At 42.9% G+C, this 17,441-nt stretch overlaps 1 protein-coding gene across 3 annotated transcripts in view; it reads right to left on the reverse strand.

Annotated features, from left to right (window-relative positions):
* The window catches only part of LOC135556469 (neurogenic locus notch homolog protein 2-like), a 55,502-nt gene that overhangs the window by 20,223 nt on the left and 17,838 nt on the right, over window positions 1-17,441 (reverse strand). For 2 of the 3 annotated variants that reach the window (XM_064989701.1, XM_064989700.1), the window contains exons 3-11: window positions 8,361-8,626; window positions 7,617-7,958; window positions 3,325-3,447; window positions 2,922-3,155; window positions 2,611-2,766; window positions 2,278-2,475; window positions 2,085-2,198; window positions 1,874-1,987; window positions 1,512-1,745 (exon numbers count right to left, since the gene is read on the reverse strand). In XM_064989701.1, coding sequence (XP_064845773.1) covers window positions 1,512-1,745; window positions 1,874-1,987; window positions 2,085-2,198; window positions 2,278-2,475; window positions 2,611-2,766; window positions 2,922-3,155; window positions 3,325-3,447; window positions 7,617-7,958; window positions 8,361-8,626 — 1,781 coding nt within the window. The remainder of the gene's footprint in view (window positions 1-1,511; window positions 1,746-1,873; window positions 1,988-2,084; window positions 2,199-2,277; window positions 2,476-2,610; window positions 2,767-2,921; window positions 3,156-3,324; window positions 3,448-7,616; window positions 7,959-8,360; window positions 8,627-17,441) is intronic. The other variant, XM_064989702.1, reaches the window with a different exon arrangement.

Genomic DNA, 17,441 nt, shown 5'->3' on the forward strand with positions numbered 1-17,441 from the left:
TGTTAGCAAACAGGTCAGAGTGAAGGAACTATAAATGTAAGTACACTACATTATCAAATGTATGTGGACACCTGCTCATTGAACATCTCATTGGACCATTCATATGGAGTTGGTCCACCCTTTAGCTGCCCAAAGAGCCTCCACTCTTCTGGGAAGGCTTTCCACTAGATGTTGGAACATTGCTGCGGGGACTTGCTTCCATTCAGCCACTAGAGCATTAATGAGGTCGGACACTGATGTTGGGCGATTAGGCCTGGCTCGCAGTCGGTGTTCCAATTCAGTCCAAAAGTGTTGGGTGGGGTTGAGGTCAGGGCTCTGTGCAAGCCAATCAAGTTCTTCCACACCGATCTCAACAAACCATTTCTGTATAGACCTCGCTTTGTGCATGGGAGCATTGTCATGCTGAAACAGGAAAGGGCCTTCCCCAAACTGTAGCCCCAAAGTTGGAAGCACAGAATCGTATAGAATGTCATTGTATGGTATAGCATTATGATGCCCCTTCACACTTTGCCTTATCGTTGTCTAATATCTTTTCACTTTTGTTTTGAATGTTCTTAATTGGAAAATGCAAAAATATAAGATTTGAAAAAAATTAAAAAACGGGGCCTTCCGGGTGGCGCAGTGGTTAAGGGCGCTGCAGCTGTGCCACCAGAGACTCTGGGTTTGCGCCCAGCAACCGGCCGCGACCGGGAGGTCGGTGGGGTGACGCACAATTGGCATAGCGTCGTCTGGGTTAGGGAGGGATTGGCCGGTAGGGATATCCCCGTCTCATCGCGCACCAGCGACTCCTGCGCACCAGCGACTCCTCCAGACAAAATGTTTCCACTGCTCTAGAGTCCAATGGCGGCGAGCTTTACACCACTCTGGCTGACGCTTGGCATTGTGCATGGTGATCCTAGGCAAGTGTGCGGCTGTGCGTCCATGGAAACCTATTTCATGAAACTCCTAGCGAACAGTTCTTATGCTGACGTTGCAGTTTGGAACAGTTTGGACAGACAATTTCTATGTGAGCTTGTGTGGCCTACCACTTCGCAGTTGAGTAGTGTTGCTCCTAGACATTTCCACTTCACAATAACAGCACTTAAATTTGTCCGGGGCAGCTCTTGCAGGGCAAAAATTTGATGAGCTGACTTGTTGGGAAGGTGGCATCTTATAACATGCCACATTGAAAGTCACTGAGCTCTTCAGTAAGGCCATTCTTGTACCAATGTTTGTCTTTGGATATGGCATAGCTGTGTGTTCGATTTTATACACTTGTCAGCAATGGGTGTCACTGAAATAGCCAAATCCACTAATTTTAAGGGGTGTCCACATACTTTTGTATATAGTCATTTCAATGCCATTCGAGATCGTTTTCCTCCTATTATTTTACTTCATATTTTTGGGAGAGGCAATGGTTTAGCAGATGTAAGTTTATTTTTCTGTTTGTCCAAACATTCTCTTGTTGCTTTCCTCTAATTACAAAGTTTTTGTTCAATAAAATAGTCCACCCATTCTCTGTCTCTGCTCACCTGAGGTGCCAGGCAGACAGTTGCACTGGTACTTGTTGACCAGGTCGATGCAGCGTCCACGGTTCTGGCAGGGGTTGCTGTGGCACTCCATGAACTGGACGTTGCAGATAGAGCCGGTGTAGCCCGGGTCACAGTCACAGGAGAAGGTTGCGATGCCGTCACGACAAACCCCGTGGTGACAGGGCTCTGGGTCACAGTCATCTATGTTCTCATTACACAACGGCCCCGAGAAGCCTGGCGAGAGAAACCAAACATTAAGTAACAGTTAAAGATTCCCTGTATTAATGCTTTAGTTTAGACATGTTTAAAAATGCGAGAAAGGTACGTTAATTAAAGTTGAGATAGTGAAGGCGGTCTAGTACCTTCAGCACATTCACACTCGTAGCCGTTGGGACGGTCGATACACTTAGCCCCGTTGAGACATGGTGTGCTGGAACACTCGTCAATGTCGATCTGACACATCTCCCCACTGAATCCTAAAGGCCAGGGATGGAACCCAGCTTCAAATACTGTAGATACAAACCTTCTGAAACACTATGACAAATTAATTTGATTAGAAAAAGTCAGACGAACCTAGAGGGCACTGGCAGACGTAGCGTTTGACTTGATCCAGACAGGTCCCTTGGTTCAGACATGGAGAGCTGGCACACTCGTTGATGTCAATCTCACAGTGTGTTCCCTCAAATCCTTGAAACAGAGAGAGAATATTACACAAAGGTACTGTGTGTGTAATTATAAAGAGATGGGAATCACTGATCACACACACCTTCCATACAGATGCAGCTGTAGTCTCCTATGCGGTCCAGACAGGTGCCGTCATTCTGGCAGGGGCTGGACGCACACTCATTGATGTCTGTCTCACAGCGCGGCCCACCATAACCTCTCGCACAGTTACATGTGAACGAGCCATCTGTGTTCACACACGATCCTCCATGCTCACAGGGGTTTGGACCTGAGGGGAAGCCTGAGAGAGGTTAGATACACATAACTATAAAGGAGTAACGAAAGTTTCAAAGGGAAAGGAAGGATTTTTCTTAAAGAATAAGTCAAATTACAAAAGCACTCTAGGTATCATGTGTTCTGATCTGTCCCTCCTCACCTATGATGCACTCATTGATGTCGTCATTGCAGGTGCTTCCTATGTAACCTGGGGCACAGTTGCAGTTGAACATGCCGTTGATGGGGTTGGTGTCGCACTGCGCCCCGTCCCGGCACGGGCTACTAATGCAGGCATCGTTCACGTGGCAGAGCAAACCTGGTAGGGAATACTCAACAGTCAGTCAGCCTGTGTGTTTTCTGTGCTTATAGATAAACCCTGGGGATTAATACACTCTGTTTCTATTTATCCATCAGTCTGTCCATAAGAGATGTCTGTATATATCTATACTATAGACAGGCTTTGTCCCACACCTGTTTTTCCATAGGGGCAGACACAAAGGAAGGATGCCACACGGTCAATACAGGTGGAGCCATTGGTGCAGGCAGCCGTAGCACAGTCATCTATGTTCTCAGAGCAGTCCAGGCCACTCCAGCCGTTGACACATACACAGGTGTAGCTGCCCTGGATGTTGCTGCAGGTCCCCCCGTTCTGACATGTGTTGGGCTGCAGGCGACACTCATCCACATCCTCAGTACAGAACTGACCTGTAGGGGGAGAACAGTTGAACATTCAAGAAGAAAAAAACTCCCCCAATTTGGACACAGAGAGAAACCACAGACAAACAAAGAAACACAGACACTGAATGAAAAACTGAAACAAAGAAGTAAAGCCAACCAGATTGTCACAAAACCATGGACTATTCTTTATCCTTACCAGTCCATTCTGGAGGGCATTGGCAGTTGTAAGTATTGACACCGTCCATGCAGGTCCCTCCATTTCGGCATTGATGGTCGGGGCAGTCATCAATGTTGTTCTCACAGTTAGTACCATTGAAGCCTGCGATGAGAGAGACAAAGACAGAAATGATACTTAGACTAATTACACTACATGAAAGCCGAACCATGAAAAACAGCCACAGACCATTTTTCCTCCTCCACTAAACTTTACAGTTGGCACCAATGTTCCCTCTTAGCTGCAGGCAGGCACGCAGTAGTTCCGAGACTGCCGCACAACTCCCCTGTGACTGCCGAATATCAGCCCATGGAGAGAAGCATGAGATTGACCTTCACTCAACTTTCTAGAGTAGTGGTCAACAACCGGTCAATCGCCATCGACTGGAAATCTCCAAAGCATTCCTAGTCGATCGCCAAACATTTCTGTAAATAACCCAACGATAAAGCCTTGTGCACTCTAGACCTACCTCTCGCCAATCGGATTGCTCAGATTACCATGTCTGCAGTAATGTAGCAGGCATAAGAAATCTACAGCAAAGTTGATACTGTGAGATTTCAAAATGTTTAAAATCATGACTAGAGAGAAACTGTCAACAAATACAGCAAAGAGCTACTGTTTTTATGACTTCATGTTTAAGTTCTTACTGAGCACTGTCAACTAGAGGTGGACCAATTAATTAGGGCTGATTCAAGTTTCCATAATAAAATCGGTAATCGACATTTTTGGACGCCGATTACATTGCACTCCACGAGGAGACTGCGTGGCAGGCTGACCACCTGTTACCCGAGTGGAGCAAGGAGCCAAGGTAAGTTGATAGCTAGCATTAAACTTATCTTATAAAAAACAATCACGAGTTAAACACACATGGTTGATGATATTACTAGTTTAACTAGCTTGTCCTGCGTTGCAAATAATCAATGCGGTGCCTGTTCATTTATCATCGAATCACAGCCTACTTCGCCAAACGGGTGATGATTTAACAAGCGCATTCGTGAAAAAAAGCACTGCCGTTGCACCAATGTACATAACCATAAACATCAATGCCTTTCTTAAAATCAATACACAAGTATATATTTTTTTAAACCTGCATATTTAGTTAAAAGAAATGTGTTAGCAGGCATTAACTAACATTAAACATTAACATTAATTAATATTAACTAGGGAAATTGTGTCACTCCTTTTGCGTTCTGTGCAAGCAGAGTCAGGGTATATGCAGCAGTTTGGGCCACTTGGCTCGTTGCGAACTGTGTTTAGACCATTTCTTCCTAATAAAGACCGTAATTAGTTTGCCAGAATTTTAGGGATTCCACCCTTTCGATAAATGATAGGTTTCCAGATTTGACCCTATTAATGACCCAAGGCTCATATTTCTGTGTGTTTATTATATTATAATTAAGTCTATGATTTGATATTTGAGAGTGCAGTCTGACTGAGCAGTGGTAGACAGCAGCAGACCCGTAAGCGTTGATTCAAACAGCACTTTACTGCGTTTGCCAGCAGCTCTTCGCAATGCTTGAAGCACAGCTCTGTTTATGACTTCAAGCCTATCAACTCCCGAGATTAAGCAGGCAATACTATAGCGCCTATAAGAACATCCAATAGTCAAAAGGTATATGAAATACAAATGGTATAGAGAGAAATAGTCCTGTAATAACTACAACCTAAAACTTGTTCTGAGCAAGGAACTTAAAAGTTTTTTTTTACAAGACACATACTGCACATACTTTCTACTCCAACACCTTGTTTTTGCATTATTTAATGTTTAGGTTTCATTATTTATTTGAGACTAAATTGATTTTATTTATGTATTATATTAAGTTAATATAAAAGTGTTCATTCAGTAATGTTGTAATTGTCATTATATATAGAAAATTGTCCGGTTAACCGGTATCGTCTTTTTTGGTCCTCAAATAATCGGTATCAGGGAGCGGAAAAATCATAATCGGTCAACCTCTACTGTCAACACTTTTATAAGCCAAAAAATGCACACTTCCCATTTCCACTCAGCGCTACAACAAGTACTGCAGCAGTAATGAATGAGTATGAAAGTGTAAATCGATAGGCTTGCGTTCTAGTTGTTATTAGCAGCTTGGGTCTTTTTTCATCTTTAAGAATATTTCACTTGCTTTGTTCATAGAAGTACCATGAACTTGTCCATGCAGAAATAATGAGGTGTGACTGGAGTTGTCATCATCCGCTGGAGGATGGTGTCCCTTTTTGGTGAGAGTCAGTGGAGGAAAGAGAGAGGAGACTGACCGACCATCAGATGCAGGCATCATCAGCCCAGTAAAATGAAAAGCAAATGATTTAAAACGCATGCTCACTCAGTTGTGCCTCACAAGTAATACAACAACGTATTTATTACTAGTGTGATCATATAGAATACCCCAAATTTTGAAATATATATATTTAAAAAAATGGTCCGTACAGGGCAATTCAAGCAAAGCCAGTATGCAGTGATAATGTATTGGGTCTATAGCTTACTGCACAAACATCATTGCTACAGAACTGTTTTTAATTTGTTAATGTTGCACAGGCGTACATTTTTTAAGTCATGTTAAAAACAAATTTGAGCAGTAGACCTAGGCTTGCATTTTGACTCAGAAAGTGATCTTGACTCAGAAAATGTTGGTGACCAGTAGAGCTTTCCCTGTTAACACTATCAACGTTTCTCTTTACTGTGGCAAATGGGATCGAATCAGCGTAATTAGTCACTTTTAATGCAACTATCCTAACAAAGCTAAACAACAGACCTGAACAGACCTGAAATTTGCCCAGTGCCAAACATTTTTTGAGGGAACATTGGTTGGCACTATGCATTCGGGCAGATAGCATTCTCCTGGAATTCTCCGGACTGCCAGATGGTGAAGCGTGATTCATCACTCCTGCCTATGTGAGTCCACGTACGCACATAGGCAGGAGCTGCTTTCAGGAACTAAACTGGCTGCCTGTTGAGGCTAGGGTGTCCCAGATTACCCTAGGTTTGGTTTACAGGAGTATTTATGGTCCTGCGCGCAGATATTTAAGTGATTACTTTCCTTGTGTTAGGGATGCACACAATCACAGCATCAGATCAGGTGTTGCTGATGTGTGCTAATACAGGTTCAGGAGTAATGCTGGGAAAGGTACTTTCTTGTATACCGGAGCCTCAGAATGGAATGAGTTGCCTCTGTCTACAAAAACAATATCCTCTCTGGGCAGCTTTAAAAATAAAGTAAAAATATGTTTGATGTCCTCTGTGCCAATATGAATAACCCCTATGACGTAACTGGAATGATGAGATAGATGTTCTTCTATGTTTTTCACTGCCATACTGTGTTTAACTGTGTTCGATCTTGTATAGCCATCTTGTCTCAAGAGGACCACAATGGAAATTAGTCCCAGACTTTATTGTGTGTTATCCTCGATGATTTTATTCATGTGCATGTATGGCATTTAAGTTGTGTGTGCTTGTTGTTTTTTTTAAACGGTCGAATCAATAATCTAAAAACATGTTTCCACTTCTCCAGAGTCCAACAGCAGCGAGCCTTACACCACTCCAGCCAACACTTGCCATTGAGCATGGTGCTCTTAGGCTTGTGTGCGGCTGCTCGGCCATGGAAACCCATTTCATGAAGCTCCTGACAAACAGTTCTTACGCTGACGTTGCTTCCAGAGGCAGTTTGGAACTCTGCAGTGAGTGTTGCAACCAAGGACAGGAGAATTTTACACGCTCCGCACTTCAGCACTCGCTGGTCCCGTTCTGTGAGCTTGTGTGGCCTACCACTTCTCGGCTGAGCCGATGTTGCTCCTAGACGTTTCAATTTCACAATAACAGTACTTGTTGCCTGGGGCAGCTCCAGCAGGGCAGAAATTTGACAAACTGACTTGCTGGAAAGGTAGCATCCTATGACGGTGCCACATTGAAAGTCACTGAGCTCTTCAGTACGGGCCATTCTACTGCAAATGTTTGTCTATGGAGATTGCATGGCGGTGTGCTCGATTTTATGCACCTGTCAGCAATGGGTGAATCCACACATTTGAAAGGGTCTCCACATACTTTTGTATATATAGTGTATTTCACTACTATCAATCTTGCTGGCAATCTGTCATATAATGTATCATTGTATCATCAAGTTGTATTGTAAACAGATAACATGAGCTAGGGTTGACAGTTGATTGTTGTGCCCACAGGATTCTAGTGCTTGGACCTCAAACATTGATTGCAACAAGCTGCATTCATACAGGCCTTTCACTAGGCCTTTCTCCATCTTTCTTTCTTTCCCTCTCACCTGGCAGGCAGTGGCACCAGTAGCTGGTCTCAGAGGTTGGGCGACACGTGCCCCCGTTGAGGCAGGGCGAGGGGGAGCAGGGGATGTAGGGGGTCTCACATTGGCGGCCAGTGAACCCGGGGGCGCAGTTACACCTGTAGGAGCCGGGGGTGTTGACACACGCCCCTTGGTTCTGACACACCGGGGCAGAAGCAGCACACTCGTCAGTGTCGTTGAGGCAGCGAGGACCCCAGTAAACAGGAGGACAGGTACAGCTGAACTTGCCCCCAGACAGAGAGCTGCAGGTGCCTCCATTAGCACAGGGTCCTGACAGACAGCTGTCCTCACGATTACAGCGCATGCCTGGACACACAGGGAGAGAGGCAGTGGAAAAAGAGATGAGTGAGCCGAGGTTATATAACAGAGAAATATGAAATAATGGGGAAGGGGATACCTAGTCAGTTGCTCAACTAAATCAGAGGTGTGGGGGGCTGCCTTAATCGACGTCCACGTTATCGGTGCCTGGGGAGCAGGCAAACAGCTAGGCTACAGTGCCTCATGTCCTTGGTTACTTATCATGGCCATAACATACAAAACAGACTTCTGATCAATGCAAAAGCTAAGGACTGTCCTGAATACATGCACCAAACAAATGACAACATAGTGGAAAGAATGGATTTGGACTAGTGAACTGCACAGCACTTAGCACATATCAGGAGCGCTTATACAGTATTAAGCAACAGTTTGAGTCAGAGAGAAGCTGACCTGTCCATCCGTGGGCACACTGGCACTTGTACTTGTCGAGGGAGAGCAGGGTGCAGACTCCTTGGTTGGCACATGGGTTGTTGGGGTAGCAGGTGGAGTTCTGGGGGGTCTGGCAGTGCTGCCCAGTGTAGCCCAGGGGACAGGAGCAGGTAGGGCTGCCCGGGATGCCCGACACAGCCACAGAGCAATTCCCCCCATTCAGACAGTAACCAGGGTGACACGGGTCTTTGTGATGGCAGTAATCACCCAGGAAACCTGCGGCACACCTATAGACAAAGGACAATAAAAGTTGTCTCATCAATACATCACAGACAGGACATTACACTAGAAACACTATAAAGAGAAACAGGAGCAGCAATAGTGGACAAGTATAGTGGACAAGTACAAATCAGTCATAGCGTAAGAATTTTACAGCGAGCTCCAAAAGTACTGGGACAGTGACACACTTGTTGTTGTTTTGACTCTGTACTCCAGCACTTAGTCATTGTATCATTTCAAATCTTATGGAGGTTAAAATACAGACTGTCAGCTTTAATTTGAGGGTATAACCATCCATATTGGGTGAATCGTTTAGAAATTGTATTGGGACAAATTCACTGATACGTGTATTAAAGTTGTCAAAAGTTTAGTATTTGGTCCCATAGTCATAGCACGCAATGATTACATCAAGCGTGTGACTCTGCAAACTTTTTGGATGCATTTGTAATTTGTTTTGGTGTTGTGGATTATTTTGTGCGGGGTAAAGGTTGACAGCAAGGTCAAGTTCTCAAAATATTTAAAAGCAAAACGATGCGACGAGGTGGTGTTAGATGGAGTGGCAATTTACCACAGGTGGACTCCAATGAAGTTGTAGAAACATCAAGGACGATCGATGGAAACAGGACGCACCGGAGCTCAATTTTGAGTCTCAGCAAAATGGGGGGGGGGGGGGGGGCTATGTTCAAAGTGCTGTAATTTCTAAACGGTACCCTAAAATTAAAGCTGACAGTCTGCACTTTAGCCTCATAGTCATTGTATCATTTCAAATCCAACGTGCTTGAGTACAGAGCCAAAACAACAATAAAATTGTCACTGTCCCAATACTTCTGGAGCTCATTAAGTCAGAGAGGGTATGTGGGATAATGTAATGAATACAGGGAAAATACTTCACTGAACAAAAATAAAAGGCAACATGCAACAATTTCAAAGACTGAGGTACAGTTAACTTAAGGAAATCAGTCAACTGAAATAAATTCCTTAGGCCCTAATCTATGGATTTCACATGACTGGGAATACAGAGTTGATCATGCTGTTGATTGTGGCCTGTGGAATGTTGTCCCACTCCTCTTCAATGGCTGTGCAAAGTTGCTGGATATTGGCGGGAACAGGAACACACTGTAGTACACATCGATCCAGTGCATCCCAAACATGCTTAATGGGTATCAGGTTAATATACATATCGGGTGAATATACAGGCCGTGGAAGAACTGGGACATTTTCAGCTTCCAGGAATTGTGTACAGAGCCTTGAGACATGGGTCCATGCATCATCATGCTGAAACATGAGACAGCGGCAGCAAAGGAATGGGACAACAATGGGCCTCAGGATCTCGTCATAGTATTTCTGTGCATTCAAATTGCCATAGATAAAATTATGTTTGTTTTCCATATCTAATGCCTGCCCATACCATAACCCTACCATCTGCCCGGTACAGTTGAAACCGGGATTCATCCGTTAAGAGCACATTTCTCCAGCATGCCAGCATTTGTGAGCAAGAAGCAGGATGTGGAGGTCCTGGGCTGGCGTGGTTACACGTGGTCTGTGTTTGTAAGGCACGTTGGAAATACTGCCAAATTCTAAATCGACATTGTAGGTGGCTTATGGTAGAGAATTTAACATTCAATTATCTGACAACAGTTCTCGTTGACATTCCTGCAGTCAGCATGACAACTGCACAAACCCTCAAAACTTGAGACATTTGTGGCATGTTGTTGTGTGACAAAACTGCACATTTGAGTGGCCTTTTGTTGTCCCCCAGCACAAGGTGCACCTGAGAGAAATACGTTTTTTGTACATATGGAACATTTGTGATCTTTTATTTCAGCTCATGAAACATGGGACCAACACTTTACATGTTGCGTTTATATTTTTGTTCAGAATAGTTGGACTATTCATGTTCACGTCACTGGAGCTACTGTAAATCATTTGAATAGAGCTGAGCAGCAGAAAGGGTGACAGCAAGGTAAAGTTTTTATTTTATTTTATTTTTTATTTTACCTTTATTTAACCAGGCAAGTCAGTTAAGAACAAATTCTTATTTTCAATGACGGCCTGGGAACAGTGGGTTAACTGCCTGTTCAGGGGCAGAACGACAGATTTGTACCTTGTCAGCTCGGGGGTTTGAACTCGCAACCTTCCGGTTACTAGTCCAACACTCTAACCACTAGGCTATCCTGCAGCCAGAAGGATGCAACGATGTGGTGTTAGACGGAAGTTGGCCAAGTGGCAAAAACAAAAAACAAGATCTTAAGTGAAGTTACACAAATACTTGTAAACATAAAAACAAGGACATAAGGCCAGCTCACCATCGCTAGATATTCACAAGACATAGAGAAAAGAACAGAAAAAGAAATGCCAATAGGAAATTACAATATTGCACAAAAGGACAAATGAAAACCCCCACTCTGCCCCATACTTTCACTGTTTCTTCACTTCTTGACATGTCCCTCTCAGTTTGACATTGTCATTTTGTACGAAGTCTGTGTATATTGTATTGTCTATTTTCTTAAGTTTTGTCTACTGGTTGTGGTCACAGACCGATCGAGGTTGAAGCATGATCAGTGGTCACGCTGCTCTAGACAGACACGGTCTCAGGGCTCGAATGCTTCTCAGCACACCGGAGTGTGTGTCTGGCACACTGCCAATACACTATCAAGAGACTCTCAGCCATAGAGTAAACTGCTGACTATCAGATATAGGTCTTCACACCTGCCTCCCTGAAGGGGCTCAGCGTAGGCGGATGGTGACATCTTAATTGGGGAGGACAGGCTCATAGTAATGGCTGGAACGGAATAAATTCCATTCACTGACACACGTCCTCCCTCCCTCACACACACACACACACACAATTTTCTCAAAAAGGAATACATTTTTATTTCACAGATCATTGAATGACAAACGGGAATAATTTTTATCTTTTGAAATGGAGATGGGAATCATTTTTAAATGTAGTCTCACATGTACTATATATATATTCTGCACTACACCCAAACACAGCTTGAAAATATTAGGTTGAGAGAGCATGGGAAACTCTGGATGTCATGATTCATGACAGTGAGAATTCCAGAGTAGATCGATTGAAAGTGTATAAGTGTAACCCTAATATTTATCACACCGTCCCAGGCTTCAGGATTCACATACCTGTTTTATTTAACATGCTTGTTTACACATACACAAACAACCTTAAAAAAAACAGCTCTTCAAAAGAGCTGTAACACAGACCTCACCTCTCTCTGATTGGACATGCTCCACAGGCATGACTAGGCTACTTCCCTATAATACCTTCTCATCCCTCCTCTCCGTCTCAGCACTCCTCTCCTCGTCTTTGGTTACACTATGCCCTCACCCCACCCAAAAACACACACAACTAAGCACAGCCTGTCAATGATATCACAACAATGAGCTACCCTGGGAATTCACACTCCCCTCTACTCTACTCCAAGGCAACCTCTCAACCCTCTGAAAGAATGATGACATGGCCCCTGACATAGATCACATTAGCAGCCTGTCAAATAAAGCTGACCATGTCCATGTAGGTAATCGTTTTATATTTCAGAAGACCTATAATGTATGAGTAAAGGGGAACGTGACATTTAACAAAAAATACAATCTCTTGAATTCAACTGTGTTGAAAGAAAAAAATGACATAAGTTTTGATTTCAATTGGGTTTAATAATTTCTGTATCATTTCTATTTCTGTTGGCATGAAGAAATGTCTTGTCCTTCAGCTTTGTATGCTCTATTTAATATAATATTGCCCCTAACCAAAAATCACCCTACAGCTAAAGAACAAGGCTATGAATGACACACAGCATTATTATTCCCAGGGAGGTTCTAGGTGAAAACAGAAGAGGACCTAATATGACTTATAAGACAACAAACCATGTTGGCCTGTGTAGTCTGTTTGCTGCAATGTGCTGAAGCATGTTGAAAGAAACTAATAAAACACATTAACAACAAAAGAAAATTGGACAAAGCAGTGCACAAGGCCCTACAGTCAAATAAAGTCCAGACTGCTCCTCACCACCCAGTAGTCAGCTCTACACTCAGGAAGAACTCAGTGGCTCTGCAGCCAAACTCATCTATAGGATTCTTTGTTATCCTCGATGTGGGATTTTTCATTCCCTCCCTCCCGCTCAACCTTCTTCCCTGTCCTTCTCTAAGTGCAGTTCGCAGCAGCTTTCCTCTCCCTCCCTTCTCGGGGTGTCAGGTTTCTACAGCTGGATCACATTAGAGAGCCCCGGTCCCGTCAATGCACCTCTCCCTCGGCTCTCTGATTTCTGACCTCTCCCTGTCCTGTCAATGGGGGCGTGGGTTAGGGCTTGGGGATTGCCTCTCCAACTCTCTCATGGACCCCCGCATGCTCACTGATGCCTAAACTCCATCATTGGTACTCTACCCTGCACGTTAGAGACTACTGTCCTATGCAGTGCTTTCGGGAAGTATACAGACACCATTACCTTTTCCACATTTTGTTACGTTACAGCCTTATTCTAAAATTTATCAAATAAAAATCCTCATCAATTTACAAACAATACTCCACAATGACAAAGTGAAAACAGGTTAAGACATTTTTCCAAATGTATTCAACATAACTGAAATACCTTCCTTAAGTATTCAGACCCTTTGCTATGACACTCAAATTGAGCTCAGGTGCATCCTGTTCCCCTTGATCATCCTTGAGATGTTTCTAAAACTTGATTGGAATCCACCTGTGGTAAATTCAATTAACAGTGCATGTCAGAGTAAAAACCAAGAGATCAAAGGAATTGTCAGTAGAGCTCCAATAGACAGGATTGTGTCGAGGCACAGAACTGGGGAAGGGTACCAAAACATTTCTGCAGCATTGAAGGTCATCAAGAATGCAGTGGCCTACATCATTCTTAAATGGAAGAAGTTTGGAACCACCAAGACTCTTCCTAGAATGAGCAATTGGGTCACTCTGACAGAGCTCCAGAGTTCCTCTGTAAAGATGGGAAAAACTTCCAGAAGGAAAACTCTCTGCAGCACTCCACCAATCAGGCCTTTATGGTAGAGTGGCCAGATGGAAGCCACTCTTCAGTAAAGCTCACTTGGAGTTTTCCAACAGGCACCTACAGGCTGTCAGACAATGAGAAAAAAGATTGTCTGGCCTGATGGAACCAAGATTGAACTCTTTGGCCTGAATGCCAAGCATCACATATGGAGGAAACCAGGCACCATCCTTATGGGGAAGCATGGTGGTGGCAGCATCATGCTGTGGGCATGTTTTTAAGTGGCAGGGACTTGGAGACTAGTCAGGATCGAGGGAAAGATGAACGGAGCAAAGTACTGAGAGATCTTTGACGAAAACCTGCTCCAGAGCACTCAGGACCTCAGACTGGGGTGAAGGTTCACCTTCCAACAGGACAACGACCCTAAGCACACCAAGATAATGCAGCAGTGTCTTCGGAACAAGTCTCTGAATGTCCTTGAGTTGCCCAGCCAGAGCCCGGAATTGAACCTGATTGAACATCTCTGGAGAGACCTGAAAATAGCTGTGCAGCAATTCTCACCATCAAACCTGAGGGAGCTTGAGAGGATCTGCAGAGAAGAATGGGAGAAACTCCCCAAATACAGGTGTGCCAAGCTTGTAGCGTCATACCCAAAAAGACTCGAGGCTGTAATCTCTGCCAAAGGTGCATCAACAAAGTACTGAGTAAGGGTCTCAATACCTATGTAAAATGTGATATTTGTTTTTTAAAAGCCTGTTTTTGCTTTATCATTATGGGTTATTGTGTGTAGATTGATGAGGGGGAAAAAAAACAATTTAATCCATTTAGAATATGCTGTAACAACAAAATGTGTAAAAAGTAAAGCAGTCCGAAAACTTTCCGAATGCACTGTACATAGTCATTGACCACTGGTCAATTTAATAATGTTTACATCCAGTTTTACCCACTTGATATGCATGTACTGTATTCTAGTCATGGCCATCCTATACAACTACTGCTGTACACGCCTTTTCTATTCATATACTGTCCATATATTCTGATATGTCCAATTTCTTGCTCTTTTGATTTTTTTTTACTGTCATTGTATTGCTAGAAATTGCAGCACTGTGAGAGCTAGAAACAGAAGCATTTCGTTGCACCGGTGATAACATCTGCAAATTTGTGACCAATAACATTTGATTGGATGTAGGGCTGACCCCATTTAGTCGACTGGTTAATTGTTTTGTCGATAGGCATTTTTTTAGTTGAGCAGTGGCAAATATATCAAAAAAACAATTATGGCACATGAGGCACCTGTCTGATTCACACATTTACAATGTTTGTTTGGTTACGGTACTTTCTGTTAATTGCATTCAATATATTATTGTTACAGTCTTATTGTTGTCATTGTTGGAGTGGACATGTTTCCAGAGCGCACAACCTAGGCTACACTTATTTAATTCCTTTTAAGAGTTGCCAATTTATTCATTGTCTTTTGTTTGTAGCGCTACTGTCAATCTTGAGTAACATGCTGACCACACCGCTCCCATTACGTAAAATAAATGTAGACATACACTACCGGTCAAAAGTTTTAGAACGCCTACTCATTCAAGGTTTTTTTTTTTTTTTTTACATTGTAGAATAATTGTGAAGACATCAAAACTATGACATAACACATGGAATCATATAGTAACCAAAAAAAAGTGTTAAAAATCAAAATGTTATATTTGAGATTATTCAAAGTAGCCAAAATTGACAACAGCTTTGCAAACTCTTGGCATTATGTCAACCAGTTTCATGAGGTCGTCACCTGGAATGCATTTAAATTAACAGGTGTGCTTTCTTAAAAGTTCATTTGTGGAATTTATTTCCTTCTTAATGCTTTTGAGCTAATCAGTTGTGTTGTGACAAGGTAGGGGTGGTATACAGAAGATAGCCCTATTTGGTAAAAGACCAAGTCCATATTATGGCAGAAACAGCTCAAATAAGCAGAGAGAAATGGCAGTCCATCATTACTTTAAGACATGAAGGTCAGTCAATCCATAAAGTTTCAAACTTTTAAAGTTTCTTCAAGTGCAAAAAACATCAAGCACTATGATGAACCTGGATCTCATGAGGACCGCCACAGGAATGGAAGACCCAGAGTTCTCTGCTGCAGAGGATAAGTTACCAGACTCAGAAATTGCAGCCCAAATAAATACTTCAGAGTTCAAGTAACAGACACATCTCAACATCAACTGTTCAGAGGAGACTGTGAATCATGCTAACATGGTCAAATTGCTGCCACGAAACCACTACTAAAAAGGACACCAATAAGAAGAGGAGACTTGATTGGGCCAAGAAACAAAAGCAATGGACATTAGACCGGTGGAAATTTGTCCTTTGATCTGGAATCCAAATTGGAGATTTTTGGTTCCAACCACCGACGGGGTGTGGGTGAATGGAGAAACTCCGCATGTGGTTTCCCACCGTAAAGCATGGAGGGGGTGGTGTGATGGGTTGGGGGTGCTTTGCTGGTGATATGGTCTGTGATTTATTTAGAATTCAAGGCACACTTAACCAGCATGGCTACCACAGCATTCTGCAGTGATACTAAACCTAAACCAGATGGGATGCCGTGAGATTATAATTTGTTTTTCAACAGGACAATTACCCAACACACCTCCAGGCTGTGTAAGGGCTATTTTACCAAGAAGGTGAATGATGGTGTGCTGCATCAGATGACCTGGTCTCCACAATCCCCCAACATCAACCAAATTGAGATGGTTTGGGATGAGTTGGACCACAGAGTGAAGGAAAAGCAGCCAACAAGTGCTCAGCATATGTGAGTACTCCTTCAAGACTGTTGGAAAAGCATTCCAGGTGAAGCTGGTTGAGAGAATGCCAAGAGTGTGCAAAGCTGTCATCAAGGCAATGGGTAGCTATTTGAAGAATCTCAAATATAAAATACATTTGGATTTGTTTAACACTTTTTGGTCTCTACATGATTCCAGGTGTTATTTCACAGTTTTGATGATCTCAATGTAGAAAATAGTTTTTAAAAAAGAAAAGAAAACCTTGAACATCTTAGGTCTTCATTGGTTTTTAGGAACATATACCCACATGGGTGATAGAAAACTGTATTGAGGTCCACACTCCAGTCCAGTTAGTAGTGGTAATGCACCTTAAAGTTGGTTGCCAGCCGCCAGAAGATGACTGAAGGAGGAGAGATTACTAGAAACTAACTAGGTTGTCCCTTTAACAGAACTGATATGGCAGGTGAAAACCTGAGGAAAATCCAACCCGGAAGTGCTGTTTTTCCTGAAAGCTCTGTTCCATTGCCTGCCTTCGCTCCAATTACAGGGATATCAACCAGATTCCTTTTCCTATGGCTTCCCCATGGTGTGAACAGTCTTTAGACATAGTTTCAAGCTTTTATTTTGAAAAATGAGCGAGAAAGATCACATCGCGTCAGTGGATGGCTGGGTGCCAGCAGTGTTTTGCATGCGCAACAGCTTGGAGCAGACATTTCTCTCCTATTGAAGAAGCTACAGTCCCGGTTGAAATATTATCGATTATATATTTTAAAAACAACCTGAGGATTGATTATAAAAAACGTTTGACATGTTTCTATGAACTTTACGGATACTATTTGGAATTTGTGTCTGCAATGTCGTGACCGCTCGAGCTGGGGATTTCTGAACATAACGCGCCAAATCAAATGGAGGTATTTTGTATATTAAATAAATCTTTATGGAACAAAATGAAAATGTATTGTGTAACTAGGAGTCTCGTGAGTGCAAACATCTGAAGATCATCAAAAGGTAAGCGATTTAATTTATTGCTTTTCTGACTTTCGTGACCTATCTACTTGGCTGCTAGCGGTTTGTAA

The sequence above is a fragment of the Oncorhynchus masou genome, chromosome 15 (genome assembly GCF_036934945.1).
Source record: "Oncorhynchus masou masou isolate Uvic2021 chromosome 15, UVic_Omas_1.1, whole genome shotgun sequence".
NCBI classification, from domain to species: Eukaryota; Metazoa; Chordata; class Actinopteri; order Salmoniformes; family Salmonidae; genus Oncorhynchus; species Oncorhynchus masou.